The 26,493-nt window shown below is 40.2% G+C and overlaps 2 protein-coding genes across 2 annotated transcripts in view; one reads left to right on the top strand and one right to left on the bottom strand.

Annotated features, from left to right (window-relative positions):
• The window catches only part of col16a1 (collagen, type XVI, alpha 1), a 54,788-nt gene extending 43,824 nt beyond the window's left edge, over positions 1-10,964 (top strand). The window contains exons 42-69 of the mRNA XM_055157616.1: positions 1,659-1,706; positions 1,843-1,935; positions 2,387-2,425; positions 2,500-2,571; positions 2,637-2,681; positions 3,579-3,623; positions 4,682-4,735; positions 4,815-4,868; positions 4,959-5,012; positions 5,091-5,135; positions 5,235-5,288; positions 5,363-5,398; positions 5,492-5,554; positions 5,684-5,755; positions 5,829-5,882; positions 6,042-6,086; positions 6,251-6,295; positions 6,434-6,487; positions 6,616-6,669; positions 6,761-6,811; positions 6,974-7,063; positions 7,166-7,201; positions 7,311-7,355; positions 8,306-8,500; positions 8,698-8,761; positions 8,843-9,019; positions 9,094-9,171; positions 9,874-10,964. Of these exons, the coding sequence (XP_055013591.1) occupies positions 1,659-1,706; positions 1,843-1,935; positions 2,387-2,425; positions 2,500-2,571; positions 2,637-2,681; positions 3,579-3,623; positions 4,682-4,735; positions 4,815-4,868; positions 4,959-5,012; positions 5,091-5,135; positions 5,235-5,288; positions 5,363-5,398; positions 5,492-5,554; positions 5,684-5,755; positions 5,829-5,882; positions 6,042-6,086; positions 6,251-6,295; positions 6,434-6,487; positions 6,616-6,669; positions 6,761-6,811; positions 6,974-7,063; positions 7,166-7,201; positions 7,311-7,355; positions 8,306-8,500; positions 8,698-8,761; positions 8,843-9,019; positions 9,094-9,171; positions 9,874-10,067 (1,956 nt within the window). The 3' untranslated portion in view covers positions 10,068-10,964. The remainder of the gene's footprint in view (positions 1-1,658; positions 1,707-1,842; positions 1,936-2,386; positions 2,426-2,499; positions 2,572-2,636; positions 2,682-3,578; positions 3,624-4,681; positions 4,736-4,814; positions 4,869-4,958; positions 5,013-5,090; positions 5,136-5,234; positions 5,289-5,362; positions 5,399-5,491; positions 5,555-5,683; positions 5,756-5,828; positions 5,883-6,041; positions 6,087-6,250; positions 6,296-6,433; positions 6,488-6,615; positions 6,670-6,760; positions 6,812-6,973; positions 7,064-7,165; positions 7,202-7,310; positions 7,356-8,305; positions 8,501-8,697; positions 8,762-8,842; positions 9,020-9,093; positions 9,172-9,873) is intronic.
• Positions 10,965-11,163: 199 nt separating this feature from the next.
• Positions 11,164-26,072, bottom strand: col9a2 (procollagen, type IX, alpha 2). The gene is made up of 32 exons (XM_055157449.1): positions 25,886-26,072; positions 24,901-24,975; positions 24,215-24,250; positions 24,078-24,140; positions 23,762-23,815; positions 23,622-23,657; positions 22,856-22,879; positions 22,704-22,757; positions 22,576-22,629; positions 21,608-21,658; positions 21,470-21,526; positions 21,335-21,388; positions 18,326-18,379; positions 18,170-18,223; positions 17,654-17,707; positions 17,511-17,564; positions 17,058-17,111; positions 16,925-16,978; positions 16,790-16,843; positions 15,914-15,958; positions 15,591-15,644; positions 15,438-15,491; positions 15,313-15,366; positions 15,175-15,246; positions 14,791-14,826; positions 14,650-14,694; positions 14,444-14,476; positions 13,350-13,496; positions 13,172-13,226; positions 12,865-13,053; positions 12,704-12,781; positions 11,164-12,295 (listed from the first exon to the last, which is right to left on the bottom strand). Exons 1-32 carry the CDS (start codon positions 25,955-25,957, stop codon positions 12,090-12,092), a joined length of 2,076 nt encoding a protein of 691 aa, XP_055013424.1. The 5' UTR covers positions 25,958-26,072; the 3' UTR covers positions 11,164-12,089.
• Positions 26,073-26,493: the final 421 nt, after the last annotated feature.

Here is a 26,493-nt window from a genome sequence, read left to right as displayed (position 1 = left end):
GGCCCAGCCCAGGTAAAAGACCCTGGCAACAGAATGAGTGGGTTGTCATCACAGAAGTTGCAAGCTTTCAACATACTTGCATAAAGACACATATGCATGTAGGACATTACGCACTTGTAGGCTTATACTGTCCTGTATATTTATATGTGAAAATACTAACAAAGCTGTAGCTAGGCTTCACTCATGGGTCATCTGAGCAGGCTGGGCAATGTCCTAGACATAAACAGTTATTTGAAGGTATGCCTCTGAATGAATACACCCTCATCCATATCACCGTTAGATTTTATACATTACAAAACAATCAAGCACACCTTCAAATAAAGTGTTGCTATGTTCTGCTTGAAGAGTCAAAGGTGGCAGAGGCCTAGAGTGGTGCTCATGACTGGAAGAAGAAGTGGTGTCATTGACTGTACATACCTGTAAGAAGAAGGAGCATGTGACCCTTTGACTCTGCCTGTAACACTGGTGGAGATGGGAGTGGTTAGCCTTTAGCAGGCAACATCTACCTCAACCACTGCCTTCTTTTTAGGGTATCCCTGGAAACGACGGGATACCGGGGAATCCGGGTTTGCCTGGAAAGATCGTAAGTAAAAATGGAGTCAAACAGAATGGTCACAAGCTTAATAAAGCACTTAATAATAAGTTAAAAAAAATACCTCCCATACACCTACATTTAATTTTGTACAAAGGGAACAATATTTTTTAAGAGTAATTTTAATTTCTTTTTCTGTTAAAATAAGTAATTGGGAAGACATTTGATTAACTAGTTGAAAGAAACCACTTGTTTATAGTGACCCTTGTTGGTACGGGGCACAGATGCAAGATCGATACCATACATGGTGTACGAACATGCTTTTTTGTTGAGCCAGAGGTGAGAGACCAGCTCCCAAACATGCACACCACACAATGTACTGCAATGTCTAATTCATCACATACTTACTCCTATCGTCCAACATGTTTGTATACTTATTTGTGTACCTCATAATATGCCCATCAATGTTTTCAAAAAGCATAAATTGGTATAATTAAAGTCTAGACACTGTGGAAATGAACAGTACACAACAACATAATTATAGAGAGTCTTCACCTACACAAAGCAGTTAATGCACTGGACCAGTGTTGATAGCACTCAGTATACAATATATGGTGGAACATTAAACAGCGCCTCTCTAATGGCTTCCCTTTGAACAATGTCAGATGGGTTTGTAATGACTTTGAAACCAGGCCAGGTGCTATTGATGGACTCTTTTAGGAGATAGGTCCTTGTGCTTTGTTAGGGAGGGAGCAATTTCATTTATTTTAGAGCATATGTCTATAAATTGTCTTTACTGGGGCATTCTAATGGGGCTTCAGGATAATTATTTGTAGAGTAGTGGACTTTAAGTTAAAACCTTCAAATGGGGGTCTCCTATATGTTGCAATCATTGGTTCCAATTTAAACTGCTGAGAGCTTCAAAGGTCTTTTTTTCCTTTACACTTTTACTGTCTGGTCAAGGATAAGTCAATTCCATGTTTAAGGAAAAAAAATGAAATGAAATGCTGAATTGTTTGGTCATTTGGTTACTTACATTACAAATGCACCAATGTTATTGTCATGAAAAAAACATAGTTTGAGGCATAGTCTGGAAGATTAATTATATGATTGTTTCTTTGTCTAGGTTCCTGTTGGTATACATCAGCTGCCGCAAGACTCCACAGGCACAGATGTAAGTTCAACTGTCATCTGAAGAACAGTCATTACAGAGACACTTGAGCTGTGACAGTTTTGGTTCTAAAAAACTGTTGATCAGTTTGTGTATGCATGTTCACAACTCAGAGGGCTGTGTTGGGGGATGTTTCCAGGGCTTGCCAGGGGTCCCAGGTATGGCAGGTGCCAAAGGACAAAAAGGAGAGCAGGGAAAACCTGGTGTAACTCCACTGGACAGCTGTGACATGGTATGATTGGGCACAATTGGGAAATTTGGGAGTATTGTAATTGTTCTCATTTAGAATAATGCAATAACAAATCTTGATAAGTTTTATTTTTTATGCAAAATGTCCAGTTAGCATTTTGCATGCTGCAGTTTTTGTGTAGGTGCACAGATAAACATTGGTTGAAAACTTATTTTCCTCTATTCAAAGTGAAACATATTGCATTGATTTAGTAGATGCACAATGAATGCATTATCTTGGATGCACTTTATGGAAAAATGTTATTCCTAAGCCTGGATAAAAGACAAGAGCATGTGAAGTGTAAGAAATGCTTGGAATACTTACCTCAGTGTGAATCCATGGATCCATGTTTCACTTTTTGAATTGAACCAGTAATTGTACCTTTTAAGTGTAATGACTATTAGATTACATTTTGTATCAGAATAACTTCCACACTCCTCTCCCATCTTTACAGTGTTTGGAGAAACTGCAGAAGATGCAGGCAACACAAGCGGTCAGATCATAATAACAAATCTCTTTCACTTATACTGAAGGTGGTTGAATATACAAATTCTCCTACGCTTACAGAATGACCAGTCCTACATGGGACCACCCGGAGTCCCAGGAGTGCCTGGATCACCAGGAGTGAAGGGGGAGCCGGTGGGTATTTCAGTTTTTATTTGACTACTGAAAATCAAGGTTAATACTTATTTTTCTAACAACAGGGCATACCGGGAGACAGAGGGCCTGCTGGGATACCAGGAAACATGGTGAGGCTTCTGATTAGGATCACATAGCTCATATCAAACATGGATAATTCATACTGTATATAGTGTAGTAAATATGAATTCAAGTTACTTCAAAAGCAAAAAAAAACCCAAAAACCTCTAAACCAGGAAAGTAGTTTAGTAAACATGTAAGGCACTTACGTAAGATCCACAAACAGATCATTGTTCACTATGACTACTGTAAATGTGGATCTTGTTTTCCCTTTTAAATCAGTTTGTATTAAAAGAACTGCCAATTGTAATGTCTTTGTGAGGATCTGAGGCTTTGAAGTTTAACTGCTTCTGCATCACAGACTAGCTGTTCTTTATTGAGTGAAAATACTTGATCCTACATGTGTTTATGAGTGCACTTTAGTCCTTTTGAGATTATGATATCCAGTGTCATGGGGAGGCTCTACTTGTAACCTTCGTGCTGTGAGAGAGCCCCCTGCTGGTGTGTCTGCCAAACATAGAAACAGGCGATCAATATTCAACAAATATTATATTTTTACTGATTATTATGCATTCAGGTATGAAATGTAAAATTTTGTTCAGAACAGGCACAGCATTTTTACCCCCTGCCAAATGATGGTCATTACCACCTGATTATTGTACCACCCCATGTACTATGTATCAGGAGCCAACTTTTATATGGAACTCACTCAGTAACAAGCTGCTGCTTTGCATTCCAATTTTTGCCTGCTGAGATGTCTGCTGACCGCCACAGACAAGTGCTAGAATCTAACATAAAAAAGATCACCATTGACAAACTCAAATTATAGTAATTTTTCCATCTTCAGCACATCACTAATTGTCATTTGCGACCTAAAATGCAGTGAAGAGACTGATTGATGTATTTTTTACACACTGCACATTGATTCTCCTGTATTATATCCATAGGGACCCCCTGGATTCCCTGGTCCGCAAGGTCCACCTGGTTCACCTGTAAGTTTTTAATGAGCCTCTCTTACTGGCACACTCGTCTCCTAGTTTCCTCTGCTCCTTATTGATAGTGTTTTTAGATGAGGAAATGATTCTATAGTGTTTCTCTGCTGTAGCTCAATTATCCCCGTGTCCAAGTGATGGAGAGGGGAGCGACTCTGCATACAGCGTACCCTCCTCCTCCTCTTGATTTATTGTTTTAGTAAAATTGAGATGCTAAATGACTGAGCCCTGTGTGAAAAACATTTGGATCATAGTCAATGTGTGCAACAGGCTCTACTTTTTACTCTGAGCACCTGTTGAGTTGTGCCACAATTTCTTAAGTGTGAGCATTCTACAAAATATTACTCAAGCTTTATTACTGCTGTATGAATTAAATAATTGAAGAATTTCATTTGCAAAAATAAATAAGTGCCATAAAAAGGCTAGACAAAGATTACATTTCAAAGCTAGCCTTGAAGTGTAATCTTTGCATAGCTATTTAACAACCAAGTCTCTTTTTGTGCAGTAAATATCAAGCCATTCTCTGTGGATCAAATCCACTGAACCCATCTTCTGCTGATATTGCCAGTAGTAACAAAAATAAATAAAAAACAAATACACTTTTATAACATTAAAAAATAGACATCTGTCTTTGCAAATGGAATCACCAATAGGTCGCATTCACATGCATGTCATAATTTCAGATGCAGAGCGGGGCCTATATAACCTTGTTGAGTTGACCATAAACAAGATCAATCTGCAATCTGCCATAGAATTCTTTTCAACAGACACTGGTGTGAAAAACAACAGACGGAAAGCCAAAATCCAATGCCATTTTTATCAGAGAGTATTTGAGTTTATGATACACCTACTCATGCATTATAACTCGCGGGTGAAGGTCCTCCCAAGATACCAAAATCTCTGATGAAATCCAATTAAATTAATGTCTGGCTGAGAGATGTGTATTTGATCATTCATGTGTTATTGACAGTCATGTCCTTGTTCTATTCACAAGTGACAGTTTCTTGAGAATTTGAAATCCATATTCTCTCCTTTACTGCTCTATGTCTTATTTCCAGGGTCAGAGGGGTGAGCAAGGGTCAGCTGGACTCCCAGGACTAAAAGGAGAGCAGGTTAGTACTGCATGTGCTGAAAAATACATGTAAATGACCATGACTTAAATATTAAATATTATATTTTCTGTATATTAAGGGCCCTTCGGGAACCCCTGGGTATCCAGGAACCATGGGACCACCAGGGCTGCCTGTAAAGTCTTCCCTACACATAAAGACTGTTTCCAAAAAAGACATGCATTTTGCAGCTAATCCAGTTTTTTTCATTTGTTTCATTCCTTAGGGACTTAAAGGTGAACGTGGAAGTCCGGGAAGTGCAGGGAGCAACGGAGAAGCAGTAAGCAAATGGCTACTGGACAAACATGGACAAACGTATGGATGGTTCTAGCAATAAGACTATATATTCTCTTTTTAGGGTGCTCCAGGCAGTCCAGGGTTCCCAGGACCTGCTGGGCCTCCGGTTAGCATGTTATAGTGAAGTAAAGACATGTACAAACATACATTTGACTTTTGTTTTTCTGTTTTGTTTTTCTTGTTTGTTTGGGTTTTTTTTTAATAGGGCATTAAAGGCGATACAGGACCAGCTGGGCCTGTTGGGTCCAAAGGCGACCAGGTAAGTATGAAAAATATAAATTATCTTAATGGACATTTTCTCATCAGGGCTGACAAAGACTCAATTATTTATAGGGATTCCCGGGACCACCAGGTTTCCCAGGACCTCCTGTATGTACAAAGAAACAGTGTATATTATTATAAAGCATAATTATTATAACCTCCTTTGTTCTAGCTTGCATGTTGTATTGTGTTGTGTTTCAGGGTGCACCAGGACCAGCTGGTAAATCTGGAAGAGAAGGGCTTCCAGGTCTCAAAGGTGAAAGGGTGAGACATTTTGGTCAAATATTTATATGTATTAGCATTCACTCTAAGTGTATAACAGTTTATTTGGATTGAGCCATCAACCATTTCCCCCTTTGCCCAACAATGAGTTTGTATAATACTATTTTATAGGGAAATGATGGACTCCAAGGACCTCAAGGGGCTACTGGACCCCCAGGCTCGCGTGGCTCTCCAGGGTTAATGGTAGTCTCCAAGTTTCTTTTATTAAAAACAATATGGAACCTATGAAGTTACTGGAGCTGTGTTTTACTGACAGGGCCCCCCTGGCATTGAAGGGGTTGATGGAAAAGATGGAAAACCAGGGTTACGTGTAAGTTATATGCATTCATCTGCATGGGCACACTATTGGCTAATAAAATATACATAAAAGTAAAGAAATCCTATTAAGAATTTAATGAATTAATTGCATAATTTTAAAGATAAAATTCATAGTTTAAGCAGTTTACTTGATTTACCTTTATATGGTTAGGGTGAACCAGGACCTGCAGGCCCAGTGGGACCACGGGGAATCCCAGTAAGTATTCTTATAAATAAGAGTGAAACTTTCACTCTTACCATCATAAATACACTATGCATGCATGTTTGATCCAAGAGCAGGTGCTGCTCTTCTCTTTGACATATTGGTCTTCTAATATTTTGATAAGGCATCAGTTGTATTTCTTTGATGTCTCTCCTTAGGGTTTCAAGGGAAAAACTGGTCATGTGGGCTTCCCTGGAGCAAAGGTTGGACAGTATAGTGTTTATTTATGTATTTATTTGTTTGTTTGTTTCATTATTTTGATTTTAACTTTATGTTATCTGATTTCATTTACATGTGAATTTCCTTACATTTAATCAGAATTACGTCTTCATTTGTTTCAGGGTGAAATTGGCCCATCAGGTCCTCCTGGTCCACCAGGCCGGCCTGGTCATGAGGTGAGGACGTTGACACAGTACATAGTAGACCTACAATAGAAGAAGTAAACATACATTTTACACCATACACTGCTTATACTATATAGAAAGTCAGAATGAATCTAAATGTCAAGTTTTGACCTACTCAGGGTGACCCCGGTACTCCAGGGCTACAGGGCCGACCAGGACCACCTGGACATGCTGTAAGTTGGTGTTATTTCTTATTTAAATCTCATTATTTAGCTTTAAATGTCAGCACACTGTTGAAAAGATTGACTTCACTTCTATTATCAGGGTTCCACGGGCCCAGCTGGGCCCCCTGGTCCCCCCGGTCCAAGTGGAGTGGTAAGTTTAGTCATTTTCTGGCTGCATGTCACCCCTGCTTTTTTCAAACTGCTTAGTCTTGTTCTTCATTTTGTATATGTTTGCCTCAAATGCCTTAAATAATACCTATTACATACTTATTTGTTTTTAAAAATATAACTTTAATTAAAATTGTATGTTCAGGGTACCAAAGGAGACAAGGGTCAGGCTGGTGAAAGAGGTTTACCTGGCATGGTGGGACCTCCAGGACCTCCTGGACATCCAGGCCCAATGGTTAGTAACCTCCTCTGAGTGATCACAAGTCTAAATTAAGAGTGGTTTGATATGCCTGTTTAAATGACCTTGTCATGAGTCTGAATTTGGTCTTTTATTTAGGGCGACCCGGGCAGTGATGGTGCCGCTGGTAAAGATGTGAGTGATGGAACATTTGCACCCATTAGACTCAGACAGCTCTATTGATCTGGTCCTCTGTGCATCCTTCATGTCTTTGATGAATGTGAACTTTTTTGGCTTCTGACAGGGAGCAGCGGGCACACCCGGGGACACTGGACAGCCAGGTCAAAAGGTAGTGCACACTCAGCATGCTTCACAGTAATTCATGACTATACAGCTTCTCCTCTACTCCCAGTGAATCCATATACACCCTTGTGTTTATTTTAGCTGTAGAGTCCCAGGTTCAACCACTATGCTGCCATTTCTGCACCCTCAGCGCTCATCATTATACAGTCAATGCACTAAATAATTTCATTATCCCAAAGACACTCACCTCTTTTTACCTCACTTCACCCTGGTCACCCTTGCCAGTATTCTGTAGGTAACTCCTGTTGGGTCGGTCTGCAGTGTGCAAAGGCTTTTGGAGACTGGGTACAGTGATAAAGTTATTCTCTGCCTCTGGGATAATGCTATTAAGCATGAGGGGAGATGCTAGATGAGGCTATTTGTCACACTGACAGGATGCCATTGTCAGGGCTTTAGCTGCACAGAAGAGGAGAAGAGAGACAGAAGATGAGGATGGACTCCTCTATTCTTCTCTCCCTTCTCCATTTCAAGAGCCAGTTCTCTGTCTGTGACATGTAAACATTAGACGTCCATTATGGCTGCTTTGTTCTTCATAAATCACTGCTGCTAATGCAGTGCATTTTAGAGACAGTTTTTTCATAGGACAAAAAGGCTTTCACTAGTGCTGAGGAATCAAAATAAAATTTAACATAATTTTACTAAAGGTCAGAATTCTGTTTAGTAAACATTTAAAAATATGTCATATTGTAATTAATCATATTCATCTGAAGAAACTGTGAATGTCATCTAATGAGTTCATATTAGAGTTTGTCAAATCAAAATCAGAAGTTGACAATGTCTGAAACAGACAGGGTCAGGACAATGAAGTTGACAATGTCTGAAATATAATTCAGAGAGCCAAACAGGACAGCAGGCTCTGATTTCTTTCTTTCCACCTTTCTACTTTCAGTAGGATAATATGAAATTATAATTATGTATATATTTCTTCTTGCACAGGGTGAACAAGGGTCCCCTGGTCAGAGAGGGCCACCAGGTGAAAGAGGTAGACCAGGGCCTCCTGGAGGTGGGGGGTACCACAGCAAAGATGCACAGCCCCTGATGGGGCCAGCAGGGCCCAGGGGCGAGAGAGGAAGTCCTGGCACAGACGGTCCCCCTGGATCTCCTGGATCACCAGGAATACCAGGAAATGATGTAAGCTAGCAAACAACTTTGCATTCTATGTTTCCTAAGAGTTACTGTGTAACGTTTTAAAACTATTCAGATTTATGCCAAATAGGACTGTGACACTGTTACAGTAGCCACTGGCAGCTCCATCTACTCATGCAAATAATGGATATTTTAATTAATTTCTCTGATCAATGATGGTTCTTGTAACTCCTGTATCAAAGGCTGTGGTGAACTATGACGAAATCAAGAACTTCATACGGCAGCAGGTTATCAAAATATTTGACGGTGAGGGTTTTTTAAATTTTTTTGTTATCGCTATTGCTATTGTGTTGTTATTGAATGGGCTCTCAATGTATCCTTTTTCAGAGAGAATGGCCTACTACATGTCCCGAATACAGATGCCAGTAGAAATGGTGGCTTCTCCAGGGCGCCCCGGACCTCCAGGTAAAGATGGGATCCCTGGCAGTCCGGGGGCCCCTGGATCCCCTGGCATGCCTGGACACATTGGCAGACAAGGCCGGCCTGGTGGACCAGGACCAGCTGGTGAGCCTCACTCAGAAATGCTGTTGTTATTTGTTGGAATATATATATAATATTTCTGTGCTATGTGCCTAAAGGACCACGAGGACCACCGGGAGAAAAGGGAGATAAAGGAATTGGTGAAATGGGAGATGTAGGACCTCCTGGTCCACCAGGTAAAAAAAATAAATAAAAAATTAAAATAAAAGTACAATTAATTTGTATACAATATTATACAATATTAGTCATTTAATCAGTCAAATGGTGTCAGCCACATTTTTATTCACAAATTAGTACTTTTTGAATATTTGTAAAGATAATACAAGGATATATATATATACACATACATACATACATACATACATACAGACACACACACACACTGTATATGTATATGGAGAACAGCAAAGAGGAGAAAGCATGGCATCAGCTGGAATTTTGGGAGTGACTGGACAGTTCTGCCTTTCACTTATGCAGATGTTTATGTACTCTATCGTTTATATGTGAGATCCTGAAAAGTTTGAGACCTTTAGCCAGTGCCGCGGCAAACATGAGATTTGAACTATGAACATCTGCAACACTGCAGTCACATTGTTTATTATGACATGCATTAGCAACTTGCACCTGATGCTTGAGTTTTCTGCCAGCTTTGAATTGGGTTTCATAATGGTAACAAATGCTTGTGCTGATTGCCACTAAGATTAGCATAGCTTTCTCACCTTACAGCTCTCTGCTGATAGCAGCCCAGCTATGTTTTATTTTTTTATTTTTTTAACATTACATAACTGAGACACTTTTTGAGACAATTCTTGGCATGAACCATTTTAAACGAGAAGTTATTTCACCTTTTGTCATTCGTTCGTCTTGTCTTCTCATAGGTATTCCAGGATCTCCAGGTTATGGAAAGATGGGACCTCCAGGACCTGTGGGCCAACAGGGAGTTCCTGGTATCCCAGGCCCTCCCGGAGCAACTGGCTCGAAGGGGAAGGATGGCCGCTGTAATCCAGGAGACTGTATGAGCCATCAAGTAGAATACAGTCCTAAAGGTCCACCTGTGAAGGGCCCCTGGTAGAGTCTATGGACAGAGGCATCCAAATGACTGATGCAAGGAGATGGAAGGAGAAACACAAGCTACACATGGATTAATATAAATAAATTCCACATCAATTTTAAAATAAAGCAGCTACGGTCAAGCACCCAACTCAAGGGCCACACTGGAACAAAGGCCTTCCATTAACTGGCAGTGTATTCTTACTATGAACGTTTACACCGCTGTGTTTTTACCATTTTCAACTAATTTTCACTTGTGCTTAGTACTGTGCACTAGGCCATTACTGTATTGTTCCCTGCCATTGCATTTCTGTGACATCCAGTTTACTTAGAAAATGTAAATGTTTTGGTACATTTTTATGGTACAAAATCTGATCATTTTGTATATATTTTATGTATATATTTGTGTTATGGCTATTTTTTACTTTTTGACTATTTGACAAAAGACAAATACCAAAAAGCATCTGAAATGCAGATATGCGATTAAAGGTTTGAGATCTTCCCCTCCCAAATAAATCAAAATTAGTTAGTTGGCAAATTATTTATGAGAAATTATTTATTTGTGTTTGATCTTTTTTGCTAATTAACCTCAAGAGTTGATGAACATTGTAATTCTGAAACGTCCTGTACAATTTATATAATCCATAGTAGATTTTAAAGCCATCTGTCACTATCACTATACTGTTGTTGAGAGAGAAAAATGAATAATTAAGGCTATTCACCATTCATGCAACAGACTCGACTTGGGCATTTAGCCTCAGCGATCATACATAACGATAAGAAAGAGAATTCTGATTCAGTAGAAAACACCAACACGTTTTACTGCCATTTCAGTCATCATCTGATCCATACCACCTGGAAATGTTTTTAAACATGAAGAGCTATACTTTATGTTTTAAGATAATAAAATGTTGCTAAATACTGTGAGCCATGGCTACAACAGTCGTGTTAAAGTGTGGTTGTTCTTCACTGCAAACACGTATGCATGGGCCATTTTAATGTGTAATCACATATTTTATTCACAATAAATATGTATATAGTTTTAAAATACTGAGCTGTCTCATGTAAGAGAGAAAAAACATGGATTTTACAAAAGATTCCTCTTTATTGGTCCGGGCCCTGAACAACCAAAAAAACAATCATATTACAGATGATTAAGAACAATAAATAGCTTGTGTCCATATACATAATTCAGTCATTAATTCACTGACAGCCTGTGAAAGTCGACAGTGGCATAGAGAGCACATTGAGACTCTGAATCGAGTTGAGAAAAGTGAAAAACTTTGAGAAGTTCTTTTTATTACTCGTTTAGGTCATTCACAGGATTTTTGTTGGAGCATATCGTAACCCATTTCTTTTTTCTCTACATAATAATCAACACACATTTACAAAGATTTACAGCACTGCATTGTGGGAGATGGGAGGGCCTGTCGGGATACACTGTTGCCAGGCAACAAGAGCAAAGATAAAACTAGTAGTTAGTTTCTAAAATGAGATTTGGTAGAGGGAATGGAGTACTCATGAGGTAAGTAAGGGATGTGACCTAACCTTACAGACAAAATGTTTCAATTACTCATGATAACAAAGTACAGTACAGATGTCCTTTATTGTTTGGTCTGGTAAAAATACTTAATCAGGTCAGATGTTACACACAAAGCATCGTGGGAAGAAAAGCACCTTTTACCACCATAACCGCACCTCCTCGTTTTGTAGTGGGTGACATCAAGAGCGCTCCTTTCTCACAGCTGAAACCGGAATAGGGGCTGTGGCAGGACTGACACTGGCATCATCCAAAACACTGGAGAATTTAGAAGGTAGTGGGAGGCTGTGAGCTGCTGTTGTCATGGTGATGTTTGGGATTAAGATCAAAATAAGTCCCACCAGTCAAAACGTCAGATCATCACTTACGAAAGGGGCACTACATCCAGTCTGTGTATGGTCCCTTCCACCTGGGTGTTGTCCATCTACAAGAAGAGTGGTCTCTCCTTCGTTCATGTTCTTGTTTCTCTCCTCTTGTCTCACTTATTGCCAGTAAGGCTGCTTTCTAAACACTGGGTCCTTTGATCCTTCCTGCCTCCTGTAGTCGTGGAGAGGTATATGCTGATGCAGCCAGACACATAGCGGCCTCACAGTATCCTGGGAGACCTTGTGGCCCGGCTTTACCGGGCCGACCACCCTCTCCAGCTGCTCCCTGAGGTCCTCTCTCCCCAGGCCGGCCATCCCGAGCCACACCATCAATACCAGGAGGACCTGTAATCAAATCAGTTTTCATTCAAGTTAATCGTTACATTTTTAGCCAACTTGTACACTAAGATTGACAATAACCAAAACCGATTTGACTCTTTGACTCTTGAGAATTTTTGGAGTGGTATTTAATTATACAGATGTGTGTGCATATATTAACCCTGTGTGACTGTGCCTTTTCCCACTTAAGATAGTGTGCACTGTTGCAATCCTATTACTTTTCAAGAGCATCTGTTAAATGACTGGAGTTAATGATGCTTTAAAATGCCTTTGAGAAGACTCTCGTGTGGTGAAAGCTTTAAAACAAAGTCCTTGGGCTTTACCCTGGTCCCCATTTGGCCAGTTTAGAAACCAATTTACATTTAAACTACCAAACACCTGCACTCAAGTGCACTTGGGCAGTGGTTGTGTTACCTTGTAATCCAGGTGGTCCGGGAGGTCCTGGATGGGGTTTACCTGGATCTCCTCTCTCTCCCTTTGCTCCTCTTTTTCCTTTGGGGAAAGAGTACATTTAATTATCCTCTGCCTCTGACTACACATTTACTGATACCGGTCATAACATTAATGATAGTTACCTTTAAGTCCTGTGTTTCCAATTTGTCCAGGAGCTCCAATAATTCCAGGAATACCACGAGGCCCAGGCAGTCCATGGGGGCCCTGACCACCAGGTGCACCAGGAGGACCAGGGGGGCCTGGAGGTCCCATCACACCTGCTCCACCAAGCACTGCTCTCTTGGCACTCACTGCTACTGCTGCTAGCCTCTCTGTATCATTAGGTTCAGTTAATAAATGAGCACATATTCTACCTATTATAGCTCAGATAAATGTTAAGATGAACAAAACTAATGAATCTGTTCTTAGTTAAGGTCTAGAAATGTTCACCTTGCAACATCTTCAGCACCACCTCAATGATATGCTGGTCTGATGCGTCACGTCCCTGAAGGAGAGGAGCATGGAGGATGACAGGAACACAGCTGTTGTCTGCTTTGGTAATCAATCTCCGCATTGTTTGTGCATCTGTACGGGCTTATGGCTTTGACTGAGAGTAGGGCAGACTTACCGCTGATCCGGGAATTCCTGGCATGCCTGGCACTCCCCGCTCCCCGTTTAGTCCCCGAGGACCAGGCAGGCCTGGTGGACCCTGGTCTCCTGGTTTGCCTGGGTCACCAGTTGGACCATTGTGTCCTGGGTCACCCCTAATACCTTGCTGTAAATAAATATAGAGTAAATACAGAAACATAGGACTTAACTTCACAACAACTGCAGAAGATAGTAAAAGCCGCTGAGCGCATCTATGGCTGTAGTCTGCCCTGAACTGAAGACATTTACATCAGCAGGTGCAGGAAAAAAGCCCACAGCATCATGGAGGAATCCGCCCATCCAGCACATGGACTTTTTACAGCTCGCCCATCAGGCAGAAGACTGCGCCACCTTTGGGCCAGGACTTCGAAACCCTGATGCGGTCAGGCAGATCAATTCTGTCAGAAAGCCCACACACTAATGCACCTTACAAGATAGCACTGACTTGGGACGCACTTTAGAGAATGGGGGCGGGTGGAGGCTGTTTTTAAAGATTGTATTTGACATACAATATTTTAAACTATTTATTCCTATTATTATTTATGCTGCTGTTGATCTGGACCTGAGTGCAGTGTTTCGTTTCTGTGTATTTTTTATACTGAAATGACAAATAAATTCTGATTCTGATTCTGACAACAAAAGTGTGAACAACAAGTGATATCTGCAGTTTTTTCAGTTCTGATACTGATTCTGATACTAGAGCTTAGTACCAACCAATACCACTGCAGAACAAAAATAAAATAAGACAAAACTGATTCAAATTTGTCATGTAGCTGTATTTTATCTCAAGTAACCACAGAACAAATTTGTATAAATAAATGTTCAAACATTTTGAGACTACTACCAGTTAACAGTCTTATTACATCAATCAATATATCCATTGAACAGATATTTGGAAGCTGATATTGATCCAGCAGATTTTTCAGTATCGGTACCAATATCCAACACCAGTATCGGACTGGCGCATCTCTAAAAACTTTATGTCTTGAGGGGCAATTTAAGCACATTGTGCAGTAAAATGCAATAATAATAAACAGTTCAAAGAAAAGTCGGATCAGAGTCAGTGTTACTCACCTGTCCTTTAGGTCCAGGTTCACCAGACATTCCCTGTGACAGCAAAGATATTTTTTTTCACAAACACAAATCAAATTTAATCAGAACTTATAATTGTTTGTGTCTGAATATATGTTAGTTTGTATTAGTGCTTAGAATTTAGCAATGAAGCATCGCTGAATAGTTTGAAACCAAATCCCCCCCATTCTGATGTAATACATTTTTACCTTTTCACCTTTCTCACCACCTAGTCCTTCAACACCTGGGTCACCCTAAAATAGGCACAAAAACAAAACAAAAAAATGTGTAGAGATGTGTAGCTTGGAATATTTGAAAATGCAGACTGTATTATTATCATGTTTAATTACCACATCTCCCTTTGACCCAGGCTTTCCTTGGAAACCCTGAAAAAAATGCACAGTGAGTTTGCATGCAGTAGACAAAAGATAAAAAGAACATAGTGTTGATTCAATGCTGTAAGATCAGAGAAGAGAAAATGGCTCTTTGTAGTGCTCAGAAAAAGAAATGGTTGCTTAGATATAATTTTATCCAGTGTTTTAATGCATCTTGGATAGTATGGGTTTAATATTTGGGTAAACACTGCCCCCAATGGACAAATCTGTGTATCCCAAATAAATGAAAAGTAGAGATTTACGGGTGTAGTGCAACCGAAGTGGATACCAAACATGGAGCTAAACCGGGACTACTGAAAGTCATCACCTGAAAGAAAATGAATAAGAAGACATCCTCACCTTGTCTCCTTTGGTTCCACCGAGGCCTTGAGCTCCTGGAACACCAATAGGTCCTCGCTCCCCTTTACCTCCCTAATAGAACACATTTTTAAGTATGTTAAATAAACAAGCTCATCTGAATATAAAATGTATACTTACAGGCTTGCCAATAGGTCCAGGCTCACCAACAGGTCCTCTTTGGCCTCTATCTCCCTGTGTAAAAGTGAGTATTAGGCTCTAACTTCATTAAGAATTTGCACTAATTGTTATTGCTGAATATCTACCTTTGGCCCAGGGACTCCCTCCATGCCAGCCTCTCCGGGAAGACCAGGCTCACCCTAAATCATAAAATATAAATTGTCTCATGATATGGACCTACACAAATGCGATGGTTGTGGATGATGAATACTTCAATGCTTCTTATAAATTGTTGTTACCAATGGTCCAGGGGCTCCTGCCATGCCAACATGGCCTCTGGGTCCAGTTTCTCCCTAACAAGAGAGAAGCAAAGACATGTTACAGGCAAAAAAAACAACAACAAAAAACCCAACAACAAGCAAGCAAAAGAAAAACAACAACAACTTGAGACAGATTACTCATTAGAAATGAAACATGCAATCCAGTTTTGCTTCTACATTGAATTTGAACACAATATAATGGTATAACAGCAATGTTGTCAAATTGAGAACATTATTCTGAAGTTTGAAGCTAAATGTTAACCCTGGTCAAATGTAAAAAGAAATTCTTATTAAACATCTACCTTGTCACCAGGTCCACCCTTTACACCAGGACTTCCAGGTAATCCCTAAAACATTGAACATACTATTTAGTTCATTGTTGTATATAGTAGCTGACTTACATAGAACAAGTATTCTAAATATAATATGTTGGCTCTACTTTGCATTCAAATATGGTGCTAATGCAGGATTGAAGTTTTAATTTCCCCCACATGTATACAAACTGTGGTGATTATGTGACGGTGTATACGTGTAAACTTCAGGGTAAGTGGTGTTTGAGTTCGGGGCACTGTTAGAGGCACTGCAGTGACCGTACAGCAAAGTGGCACTCATGGCCCATTACCCCCTCATCGGCGCACTGTCCACACAAACACACAGAGGCCTACAGACCTCAGGGGTGTGTGTGTGTGTAGCCTCTGCTATGATTGTGATAAATTGTTGGTCCTAGGAATGCTATTTCAAGGTGGTTTAAATTCTAAAGTGCACAGGTGAGCGGTCACCGTTTCTGGATAACTGCCCAGAAAGAAAAACACACTGATATTTAAAGGATATGTCATGCCGTGTATCCCCTTTTGAGCACACAATCATTAAAGTGACAATGACATAATTACAGTGTCAAAATCTTTACACAGTGACCAAAGTTTTTTTTTCCTAACTTAATTCATTATGTTCATCAACTAGATCCTTATATCTTAATCATTCAGTATTTTGTTTGCATAAACCACTTAATAGATTATGCATGTAATTAATGTAAATTTTGTAAGATATCTTTCTGAGGAACAATTCTTGTCTACTTCTAAAACATGATGTTTGCCAAAGCAGTAGGGTTAATGTTGTTCTCTGTGTTGTACATAATTTACGAAGGTGGTTAAATAAACATAGAATTCAAAATCACTCACTGCAGCTCCCTGTGGACCGGGTGGGCCAGGCCTGCCAGCCTGTCCAGGAGCACCCTACACACAAGAAATCAGCATTAGAAAAGCTGCTGTCAGAAGTAGAAAATGTTGCTTTTTTCTAAAGCTGGTAACCCTTGCCTTGATTCCAGGAATACCAGGTGTGCCATCCTTTCCATCAATCCCCGGCAGACCCTGTAAGAACAGAGCAGAAAAATGTATTTGCTATTCTCGTCAGATATCAGCAGATCCACATGGTGCTGGGAAAACTCACATTCTCGCCTTTTTTGCCCACTCCTCCCTGTGGCCCCTGGATACCGCGGTCGCCCTGCACAACAGAAGCAAATCCATGTAAGGGTACTTTTAACAACACTGCAGATCAATCTAACTTATGAGAGAAGCAGGCAGAATGGACTTTGTATATTTCTTTTTAATATATAAGGCACTTACTGTAAAGAAAAAAATACATATATAACAGCAAATTCCTATGCCGTTTTTCACTACAACCACAACTGGTCATTTCTTAAGTCTAGAAACTCTATAAGAATCTTTTACTGACTGTGTTCTCTCGTCTCTCTGGCAAAGTCAAAGTCATCTCAATCTGGCCTTGTGGACTTTATTATGGAGACATCAAACATGACTAGGCCCACGCATTTCTAAAACTGTACCAGTAGAAGAGATAACTTGATCCTTGCGCTAAACTGAAAAATATTGACCGAGGACTTACTTTGTCTCCTTTATCGCCGGGCTCACCAGGTCCTCCTTGGGGGCCCTCTTCACCCTGAAATGAAGTTTAGACAGAATAAAGATGAGAAAGTTTTAGTTTTTTATTAGCTGTGTTAAATATAATTCTTAAAAGCGTGATCTTACTGGAGGTCCAGGAATGCCAACTGGTCCTGTGATGCCCTTGTAACCACGAGGCCCCTGTTGAGTAAAAATACAAATGTGTCAGTTCAGATTAGCCAAGGTGCTAAGTCACTGTGGCTCACTCGTCATTGTGATAAACACATAATTAATGCTCAACTCACTTCACTCCACTAATAGGCAATACACAGAGTTCCCAACACCACTCTCGCTTTGGCTCCGCGCCGGGGGTTGCTAACTTGGCTAACACGGCTAATGTTAACAGTAAGACGGATGGCTACAGTGGATCATTAACTACAGATGGAGGCACCGTGGACCCAGACAACCCCAACTCATTAGAGGAGGGGAGAGATTTGTGCTAGCATCATTTCCATATGTCCCCATTGCTGGTAATGGATGATGTTTGTGCAGCGGGGGCAGGTCTAACTGTGCCTCTATGGAGCTCATCTCTGAGTAGGAGAGCAGCCGTGTGCCCAAAGAGAAGGAGGACACTAACTTCATCACCATTGTGTTGGTCCTTACCGCTTCACCTTTAGGACCCATCATTCCGGGGTAACCTCTGAGACCTATTGGACCCTAAAAAAAAAACAAAAGGTCAAAGGTCAAGTACTATTCATTACTTTACAAATGAAACATGGCCGAGCGCTGATAAAATATGAATCAAAATAATGCACGTACTGGGGGTCCTGGGATGCCCTGCTCTCCGGAGATGCCAGTCTCTCCCTTGATACCCTACACAAGACAGAAGAAATGAGAACAGGGTGATTAGTTAGAGTCCTTCCACACACCTGCAGAACAGGTGCCTGCAACAACAGATGATGGATAGGAGAATATTCACAAAATACACGTGACAAGTTATTTGGGTAGATTATGTAAGTAGAAAACTTTATTTAAAATACATTTTCAGAGTTCTTTCTATCCAAGTTTACTCAATATATTTCACAAAAAAATACTTTTCGTATATGAGGAGTTCATTCAGTTGAATTAAAACAAGGACATTCTAATATACTTGCAGTTGCAGTTCCCTTTTTGTAAGAAGCCAAACCATGGTCATTGTTTACGCAAGATGCCCTTTACTGATGCCACCTCACTGGAATCAGAGGGTAATGGTTGTAGAGTACATCGACGCAAATTAACTCCAAGAGATTTGAGAAGAATCAAACATGAAGCTACCAGGAACCCATTATCCTCCAGCTCTGTCATATTCCAGAACTAAAATCTACCTTGAGTGCCCAGGAGTACAAGGTGTTCAGTGCTCAGAGACATGGCCAAGGTAAGGAAAGTTGAAACCTGACCCACCACTGAACAAGAAACATAAGCTGAAACATCAAGACTGGGCCAAGAAACATTTGAAGACAGATTTTTCAAAGGTTTTATGGACTGATGAGATGAGAGTGACTCTTGACGGACCAGATGGATGGGCCCATGGCCCAGTAATAGGCACAGAGCTCCACTACGACTCAGACGCCAACAAGGTGGAGGAGGGGTACTGGTATGAGCTGGTATTATTAAAGATGAGTTTGTTTAACCTTTCTGGGTTGAAGATGGACTCAAAATGAACTCCAAAACCTACTGCAAGTCTTTAGAAGACACTTTCTTCAAGCAGTGGTATAGGAAAGTCTGCATCTTTCAAGAGGACCATGGCAGGTCAATGCTCCATCGCATGCATCAAAGTACTCCACTGTGTGGCTACCCAGTAAAGGCCTTAAAGATGACATTGCGCCTTCCTCACTTGACCTAAAAACTATTGAGAACTTGTGGGCCCTTCTGAAACTGGAGATTTACGGTGAAGGAAACAATACACCTCTCTGAACTCTGTCTGGGAGGCTGTGGTTGCTGCTGCACAAAAAATTGATTGTCAACATATCAAGAAACTGACCGACTGCATGAATGGAAGGCTTATGATCATTATTGAGAAAAAATATGGCTATATTGGTTGTTTACTACTGAAAGATGAAAATAAACAAGTGAGAATGGAAAATGTTCATTTTTTCATTTAGTTCATATAATTCTGCATATTAATAGTTGCCCAATAACTGTGCACACAGATTTTCTCCTCAGAAAACCAAAACTTCACTTTTACTTTCTTAAATACTCAGGTTTGAGGTTTATTAACATTTTGGAATGACTAAGAGCACTGTGGTTGTTCAATAAAACATTTTTCCTCATGAATACAACTTGCCTAATAATTATGTATTATGTATTATTATACACAGTGTAGATACCAATTGATACCAATACCAAATACCAAATCTAACCATGATGATAAATAGCATTTTTTAGAAATGCATTCTGCACATTGTACTACAGCTTGACATTGTCCAGCTGTCAGGAAAGTGTGTGTAAACATTAGAGTTACACTAGACTGGCCAATCTGAACCTTTGAACCTATGACTAGGGGGGTGCTCACCCACTGCACTGAGTGTTTTTGAGCTTCTAAGTACAGCTTGAAGGCTCCTTGTGTGGGAAGATCACAGGCTAATTCTTAGGGCTCTACTGCCTGTTCCCTGGGAACCCACCGTATGCTCATTAACCAGGCTGAATACAGAGAGGTGAAAGGGGCCTGCTGAGCTCTGCCTCTCTCATCTGCCTCTTCATGTACCTGCTCCACTGCACCAGGACTGCAGGACAGGAGCAGACAGGACTAATCGCACCCAGATTAGTGCCAGTCATGTGCCGCAGGAGGCTTCATTAGAGCTAATCCCTGCTCCTGCAGGTCAGGTATGTTGGCCAGCCATGCAGACTACTGTACAACATGGAACGTCTAGATCAGATCTTCATTTCAGCCAAATATCACTTACTCAAAACTTAAGGAAATATTCACAATCTAGGTTAATCAAACATACACCTTGAATTATGTATATATTTTTATTTCTAATTACTAATCATGCATAAATTCGGGGGTCCTGCAGGTTCCTGATGACACAATACTAGTCTATGATTTATGTACTCTTATGTAAACATTTGATGAAAACGTCTTATGTTAACTGCAAATTTTCTTTCTTTTTTTTTTTTTTTTTTACATTATCAGGTGGCTAGAATTGTATTCGGAATAACAGACACTGAAAACAGATTTTTCAACCTCCTTTTTCTACCTCACTCCAGCCTAATCTGTCACATAACTGTGCAAGCGCTTGTAACAAACAGCTGTATGTGAAGCATATTCTGTATATATAAATGGCCATAGCTAATGAGCTAGCCGCTGCGTTCCAAAAGTAAAGTTTGCGTGTGAGCTCTTCCAGGTCCTACTGAACCTGGCTCCCATTGAATTATACAAGAATATTATGGTTTCTCTCTCTGTAACTGCTGCAGTGCGCCTCGTCATTTTGCTATTAAAATGTTCGTATTAACCTAAAAATCCTATTCATAATAGGCTGGCCCCAAATTTGCTCCTGTAACTGTTAGCATCGCAAGCTTCATTTGAGCGGTGCTGGACGCTATGGGTCACACTCGCTTAGTCCACTTTTTAATACAGTCTATGATGTGATGCAAACACTAAAAAACACTATTTTTCACACTTATACTAAGATATGATGATATCGTAAATATGATGTTATCTTGTGTGAACTAAATTTTTAAGTGCTTACAGTGCCTTGAAGGTGGAAAAACGCTACATAAAAATGTGACCATGTGGCTTTTGTATTGCAAATACTTAATATTCTTAACTCTACAAGGTCATGTGCTCACCGTCTTGCCAATGCTTCCTGGGTCACCGAGAATACCAGCTCTGCCTTTGTGCCCCTGGAGAAGAATAGTTCATTAGAGTCACAAAGAAAATAGTATTATAATATTGTGGTTGTTGCTGTGGGTTTAGTTATTCACCTTGACTCCTTGTAGTCCTTGTGGGCCCTTCGGTCCTGCTGGACAGTTAAGAGGACACTATTGTAGAAAAACGAAATACATCTATATTAGGGAGAGGAAATTCATGTGAGACTGAAATGTAAAAAGCATAGTTCTTACCTGGAAGTCTGCACTACCCTCTTCTCCACCAATGAACTTTCCAGGTGAACCCTGAAGGTGGAACACAGACAGTTTTGAGGTGGTCAGATAAAATTTAAAAAGACCAACTATAGCCTGAAACAGTGTTGAAAGAGGGGTCCAGGTTGAATTTTTTTTTTAAATCATCCATGTGTTCATCTATCTGCTTCCCTTTGTTGTCAGAGATTGCCTTTGGCAGATTTGGCAGTCGTTTCTCACTATACAGGTACGACATCTACAGGTTTTGTCCGGTTTAAAGAAATTATTGTTACTGGTCTGACTTTAACTGCAAATAAAAAAAGGAAACAAGAGTTCTACAGAGGACAAAAGTTTAAGTGTACAGTTTGGTCATAAATCTAATAATACAATAATGTTATAACAGTATAATTATAAAATTTCACCATTTGGGCAAAAATGTAGAAAACTTCCCACATCTTTTATTAGATTTGAACCGTGTGAGCACAATGTGTGACTCTTCGAACAGTGCTGACCCAGCACTCCCTGACTCCATCCTTCTTCCTCTGCCTTCATGGGCAGGATACAAATTAAGTAGGGCACATGCATTCACACTACAGTCAGACAAGCTGTCCACAAATTTAATTGGAGGTTATTTCCTAAAACAAACTAAACAAAAACACCTCCCTGGCTGGAGCATCATGTCTCAGTGGAAACTCTATTGGGGATGCACACAGTGAGTCCAGGAATACAATGGCTCTTACAGGTTGTATTACTTACATAGGATGTAAGTAATTTTGTACAGGTAGCTTCTTATATTAACAAATTTTGTCCTCCTTTTCACATGCCTTAGGTGGGGATGCAGTGACCAATTAGCTGGTCAATTGTATCATATCCCCATTGCAGTAAACAAAATGATACACATGTTTGGTTTTTTTGTCATTGTCTAATCCTTTATGTAAGAATGTGTGTAGTTGTTGAAGAGAATCCCTTACTGGTTTTCCAGGAGGGCCAGGAAGTCCAGGAGCACCAGGTGGACCCATGAGACCCTGACAAAACCAAAAAAAGATGAGCTACTGTGCAAGTGAATCCGTCACAGGAAGGAAGTAAACTACAAGTTTACCTTAGGTCCAACTGGTCCAATCTCACCAGGGAGACCAATTGGCCCCGGAGCACCCTACACACAGACAAGATGTCCCACAAGTATTTATAATGTTACAGTGAAAACAAAAGGCTGTTAAGTGATAAATGTAGTGTAGTGTACAAGCTACTTACCGGTAACCCTGGAAGGCCCAGTCCCTGTTTGCACAAAGGGGCACAAAAGTTTGCATTACTGAATAACAAGTGGAACCAGACCATCAAAGTATCAATTAATATTTGTGAAAGTCAATTAATAATATCCCCACTAATGCATATAACCCATACAGCATCAGAGTACTGGGTAAACAGAGCTTGAAGAAAACAAAGACACAATATACACAGCTCCACTCATGTGTGTTACAATTAATTAAACATAAGTTAATGAAATGAACCAAGAGACTTCCTGAAGGAACAGTAGTCCACAGGGCAGGATGTCCTCTCTGTGTACAATGTGAACCAGACAGAGAGAGGGTTTAAGAAATGCTGTTTCACTGAAGCACTTTTATGGCTACTAAACATTGAAATCGATGGACAAAGAGCACCATCTAGTGGATACACGTGTCCTACATATTCTTCTCTTGCTTTATGCATGATTGGTAATAATGAGGTGAACAGCCTTGTGCTAAATGGTAAAGATAGATTCATTTAGCAAATTAGCTACAGATTATAATGTGAACTAAATTAGAGTTGAGCATTTAAGCATGAAGAAGCAGCTCTGGAGGTTGCCCTATGAGACCAGCTGGGGTACAGTATGTTTGTGAGGAAGCTAATGTGACTTCAAGCAGTGACTAAATTGGTACGCTGTGAGATGGAGTCATTATGTTATAGTTAACGCTCAATGCATTGTACTTATTTTTTAGACTATATGCTTTACTGGGAAGGGGAGATAAAAGATACTCACAGGGGCTCCAGGCTCTCCAGTTGGTCCAGGTTGTCCCTACAAAGAATGCAGATTTACATTAGTAGCAATATAAACCATGATAAATGTCACTCAACCAAAAGAATGCAAAAATACTTGAATATAGAGAATAGGAGACTTGCCTTAGGACCTGGACTTCCCACAGGACCACGATCCCCCTTAGCTCCAATTAAACCCTTTATGAAGAGGAACAAATGTTATCCTTTTTAAAATAGTCCAAATGTATAAAAAATAGTCCAAATCTATTTTAGAGCTGGATTAAAGTGGACAGTGTAATGTAGTAATTGGGATAACAAAGATCAAAGATTCCAGAGGAGATTAAAGACTAAACCGCAGTGGAATGCCAAGTTTTGGAGTGAGGGTTATTAGATGAGAACTTTTTAGCAGAGAAAGTCTAAGTGTTGTTTTCTGTGTGCATGTTTTTAAAGCCAAACTTACGTCAATCCCGTTCTCTCCTGGTGGTCCATCAACTCCGGGTTCTCCAGGCTCACCTTTCTGCCCCTGATGATTAATATTAATGATTAATAATAAAAAGTCTACCTAATTTCATGTTGACAACACAGAAGCAAACTTACAGGAGGTCCTGGAGGCCCAGGAGGTCCTTTTTCACCCTGATTAAGAGAGAGAATTCAGGTTAGATGCAGTGTAGCGTTAGCATGTTTGACCAATGATCATTTTCTAATGTAATTCTTAGGTAAGAAGAGATGCTTAGGATATTACACAATAATAATTAGCCCCTTAGAATTATATCTGTGTTCTGGGTTTTTCTGAAATATTGAGATATTAGGTTTTTGCTCATATAAATATAAAAAAATCAAACCCTTAATACAAATTTACAGAAGGTATCAAGAAGAATATATGAATACCTCAGTTTGGACAAAAATCACATAAAACCTTATAAATCAAGACAACACAAATAATGACAAATACTTTACTTTTCTTTCTTTTTTGTGTATTTTAGTATACTAGAGCAGTTCTCTGTGCAGAATCCCCTCAGTGTTTGCACAAGCTGTGTGTCATTAACCCTCAACATCCCAAATGTATCACATTACTGCGACAAACTCCACAGTATTAGCCCAGGTTGTTCTCAAAGAGCACTCTCTATACTGGGAACAGAGCCCCATTGTGCCTCGGTATTTTTAAAAATACTGCCCTCTGCAGGTGAGACTTCAATATTACAGACGGAACTCTGCAGGTATCAGTCCTGCACAAAGCGGCTCTTTGTGGCCAACCTGTTGGACACAGTGCAGTGGATACTTACATCTATGCCGTCCGAGCCAGGAGTGCCAGAGGGGCCTGCGGGGCCGGGCTGGCCCTGAGGCCCTTGTGGACCTCTCTAAAAACAGAAAAACAAAGACACATATTTAATGCTAATAATGTAGTGGCATAGGGCAATTATTGAAGTATAATGTATGTCAATGTCAACTAATTTAGCAGGTTTTTTTATGGGGAAAAAAAAAGAGAAAAAACACACTACTCAGCCAGTAAATAAAATATTATCCAAAATAATTAATTCATTTACAAATGTGTAACAATTAATGATAATAAATACATTTATTATCAATAAAATTGTGTGACAAACATCCCCTGTCCAGTGAAAGTTGTTTTAATTCATCGATAATGGTTAAATTTGGGGGGAAAAAATTAAAAATAGTGATCAACAAAAAGGGGAAACCGCTTAAATTTATGTTATTGTAAAGGTGAGAGATGAAACAGAAGACACAGCAGGAATGTGGAGGGAGGGGTCATGTGACCGGCACTGTTTACCTCCTTCCCCTCACCACCCCCCACTGTCCAATTAGGCATCTCCATCTCTGTAAATCCACTGGGACGAGAAAATTCTTCATATTAAAAAGCATTCAGAAATATTTTTAAATCCCAAAATAATATCAAAAAGCGTAAGTAATTCCACATTCTTCCAAGTTATTCAGGTGATGCAAATGAAGTCCAGTGGAGTGGTGTTGTCCTTGTAGTTCGCTTATATCGAGGAAAAGTTCACGTAGTCCAAGGTCCATCAACAAAAGTAATCCACGGGAAATGCAGTAATCCATAATGTTCCCACAGAGGACACTCCACTATACTCAAGTGAAATAATACACTTGACTTTTGATGCCTTACCTTAACCAACTATCAAAATCCTACATATTTATACATGTCACATATTTCAGGAGACCTACATTCCCCAATCACCAAACATTTAAAACTTAAGGGTAGCTTTACAATCCTATATGTCCCTGTGCACTCACCACTTGGGCCAGAGCCAGGCACAGGGCATGCAGCAGGACCCAGGTCTTCAGTAGGGCAGACGGAGCAGCCATGGTCCCGGTTCGGACCTGTTATTCACTCCTTGGTTCACCAAATCCTCGCTGGCCGCCGCTCTCTGTGCTGCCTTATTCCTCTGCGGGCCGGCACGGTGCAGTACTGCTGGAGCAAAGGGGGATGGGGGGTTGTGTGCACTGCCCCACAAAAAACCCACTTGGAGAGGACTGGGGAGAGCAATGAGGACAGGGCAGGACGGTGGGGTGGCGGGAGTGGAGGAGAGGGTGGGGAGGGACCAGGAGAAACAGAGGTGGGATCCAGAACCAACTGGCAGGCAGCATCCTGTGTGACAAAAAAAAACAAAAAAAAAAACATAATCTAGGCTATTTATAGTTAGACACTGGCATCTGTCTGGCACATAAAAACCATCACTTTTTATCAATGTGGGCTGTACATGCCTAAAATGATGAAGAAAACGACCATTTCCTAATTATTCTCTCTGTGCAAAGCTTTTGTCATCACATTGTCTAATAGACTGACATTTCTGTGTATGACCATTGTTATTAAATCAAACTTTCTGAATGAAAAAATAAAG

The sequence above is a fragment of the Boleophthalmus pectinirostris genome, unplaced genomic scaffold (genome assembly GCF_026225935.1).
Source record: "Boleophthalmus pectinirostris isolate CB_2022bp ecotype Guang Dong unplaced genomic scaffold, ASM2622593v1 HiC_scaffold_21, whole genome shotgun sequence".
In the NCBI taxonomy this organism is placed as follows: domain Eukaryota; kingdom Metazoa; phylum Chordata; class Actinopteri; order Gobiiformes; family Gobiidae; genus Boleophthalmus; species Boleophthalmus pectinirostris.
Note: the sequence above shows the minus strand (reverse complement) of the source record. Positions and strands in the feature narration are given on the sequence as shown.